Consider the following 2,099-nt stretch of genomic DNA (forward strand, 5'->3'; position numbering starts at 1 on the left):
GAAAAGATATTAATTGAGCACTTGTCAAGTGCTGGGCAAATAAAACAGGCAAGACTGATCGGATACCTCCTGTACCCAACCTGCAATCTAGGTGTGTGGTTTGACTGGGAATGGAACCCACAACCCTTCGCTGCACAGGATGATGCTCCAACCAACAGAGCTACCTGGCCAGAGCCAGCTCCTAGTCTTTGTAAGTTCTGGCTATTTAGTGTTTTCTTGATTCTGGCAGGATTTTCGTATGCGTCCAATAAACTTCTTTTTTTTTCTCCTTAAAAAAAACAAACAAAAAACTCCATGGCACTGTAGGTAAATGCTATATTTATTCCCCATTTTACACATAAGGAAATGGAGGCTCGGAGGTAGAAGAGCCGTGGCCTTGGAGGCTGAGGTGAGGAGGAACAGACGTCTCAGGAGCTGGACACATGTCCCCTGCTGGGACTGGAGGGAGGCATTGTCCTCGAAAAGGAAACTGAACAATAACAAGTCATGTGACCAGGGGAGGGGGCTTCCTGTTTCCCGGCCCCGCCCAGGCCAGCCTGGGCAGCCCTGGCCTGAGCGGGCAGTGGCCAGTGACCCCAAGAGTGTCCAGGGACTCAGGCCTCTGACAAGGTGCTCCCGGAGGAACAGAGAAGTGGAGTGGGCTGAGGGGACCCAACCCCAGGATCGGGTCCTCTGGTGGGGAGGGCCCTGGGGAGGAGAGAGGACTCTTTTTTTTCTTTAAAGAGAGGACTCCTAAAGTCCTCATCCTAGGCCCAGATAGAGGAGGGAGGGGAGCACCAAGGCAGTGAAAAGTAAAGGAGGCAGAAGAGAAGGGGGCCGTCAGGGCAGCCTTGGTAGGTAGTGAGCTCTCTGTCAACAGAGGCGTTGAAACGTGCCACATCGACATTGATTACTCAGGACTCCTTCTGGAGGGGATAAATCAATGCCCATTTCACAGAAGGGGAAATCGAGGCTGTTATCTGCCAGGACACCAAAGGCAAGAGCTGAGATCAGGCTGTGGTCTTAGGGGGGGACAAGGGAGGGGTTTCAGAAGACACTGATCTGTGGACAGCAATGAGCGCCCGGGCCACACGGCCCCGAAGCCGGCGAGGGAGACATGCTCCACCTGTAAGTGTCCCTGCTCCCTGCCACAGCCAGCTCAGCGGGCCCCCTTGCTGGGAGCTCAGAGCCCTGACGGTTCTTTGCAGGGTGAGCTGGACCCTGTGGCTGAGAGTTCAGAGGAGGCCGAGGCAGCCAGCGGAAGCTCTGAGCTGGGCCCTGTGCCATCTCAGGAAAGCTGCAAGCCTGGGCTGCTGGACCCTGAGGCAGAGCAGAGTGGGCAAGGCCTGAGGAGCAGGTAAGGCCCGCTTGGTCCGTGTCTCCCACTCCAGCTCTTTCCCACCCAGAGCTCTGCTTGTGTCCCCTACCACCACCCCTGCTCACACGCACACCATGGCTTCCCATTGCCTGCCGCAGCCTGATTTTTAAGGCCCTGCATAATGCACTGCCAGTGTTAACACACAACCCCTGTGTGCCAGACGCCCCAGATATCCCCATTTCCAGAAACTTCCATCGCTCACTTCACAGAACTGACAAAGAGGCCGATGGGGACTCTAGCGGGGGGCTGGCCCCAGCCCTCGATGGGCCCCATGAGCCTGCAGAAGAAGCCCACCATGCCCCAGAGGCTGAGGAGGCTGTCCTCTCTGCACCTGGGGCCCCCGACGTGTTTCAGACTCTCCAGCATGCTCTGAGCTCACTGGAGGCTGCAGCTGCCGCCTGGCGCTGCCAGCCCCTCAGCTGTCCTGGGCCAGTGGAGATGGAGGGCAGAATCCAGGGGGAACCAAGGCCCTGCCTGGAGCTGGAGGGGGCAGGGGGCTGCCAGCGGGAGGTGGCCCACCTGGCAGAAAGGAACGCCTGGCTACGTTTGGCCCTGGGCAGCCGTGAGGATGAGCTAAGCCACATGCAGGCCTCCCTGGAGGCCCTCCAGGGAGAGAAGGAGACGCTGCAGAGAGAGGTGAGTGGGCATCCCCGCCTCCCAGGGCTCAATGTCTGAGGAAGGAGGTGGCCTGGCATAGGAGATGCTCAATCATTGGTTCATCGGAAAAACTTATGCAGCATTG

The 2,099-nt window shown here is 57.7% G+C and overlaps 1 protein-coding gene across 2 annotated transcripts in view; it reads left to right on the top strand.

The window, feature by feature from the left end:
- The first annotated feature begins 562 nt into the window (after positions 1–562).
- Positions 563–2,099, top strand: part of USHBP1 (Usher syndrome 1C binding protein 1) — a 9,209-nt gene continuing 7,672 nt past the window's right edge. For both annotated transcript variants that reach the window (XM_006768424.2, XM_015566998.1), the window contains exons 1-3: positions 563–1,107; positions 1,188–1,336; positions 1,567–1,993. In XM_006768424.2, the coding sequence (XP_006768487.1) occupies positions 1,054–1,107; positions 1,188–1,336; positions 1,567–1,993 (630 nt within the window). In that variant the 5' untranslated portion in view covers positions 563–1,053. The remainder of the gene's footprint in view (positions 1,108–1,187; positions 1,337–1,566; positions 1,994–2,099) is intronic.

The sequence above is a fragment of the Myotis davidii genome, unplaced genomic scaffold (genome assembly GCF_000327345.1).
Source record: "Myotis davidii unplaced genomic scaffold, ASM32734v1 scaffold1203, whole genome shotgun sequence".
NCBI classification, from domain to species: domain Eukaryota; kingdom Metazoa; phylum Chordata; class Mammalia; order Chiroptera; family Vespertilionidae; genus Myotis; species Myotis davidii.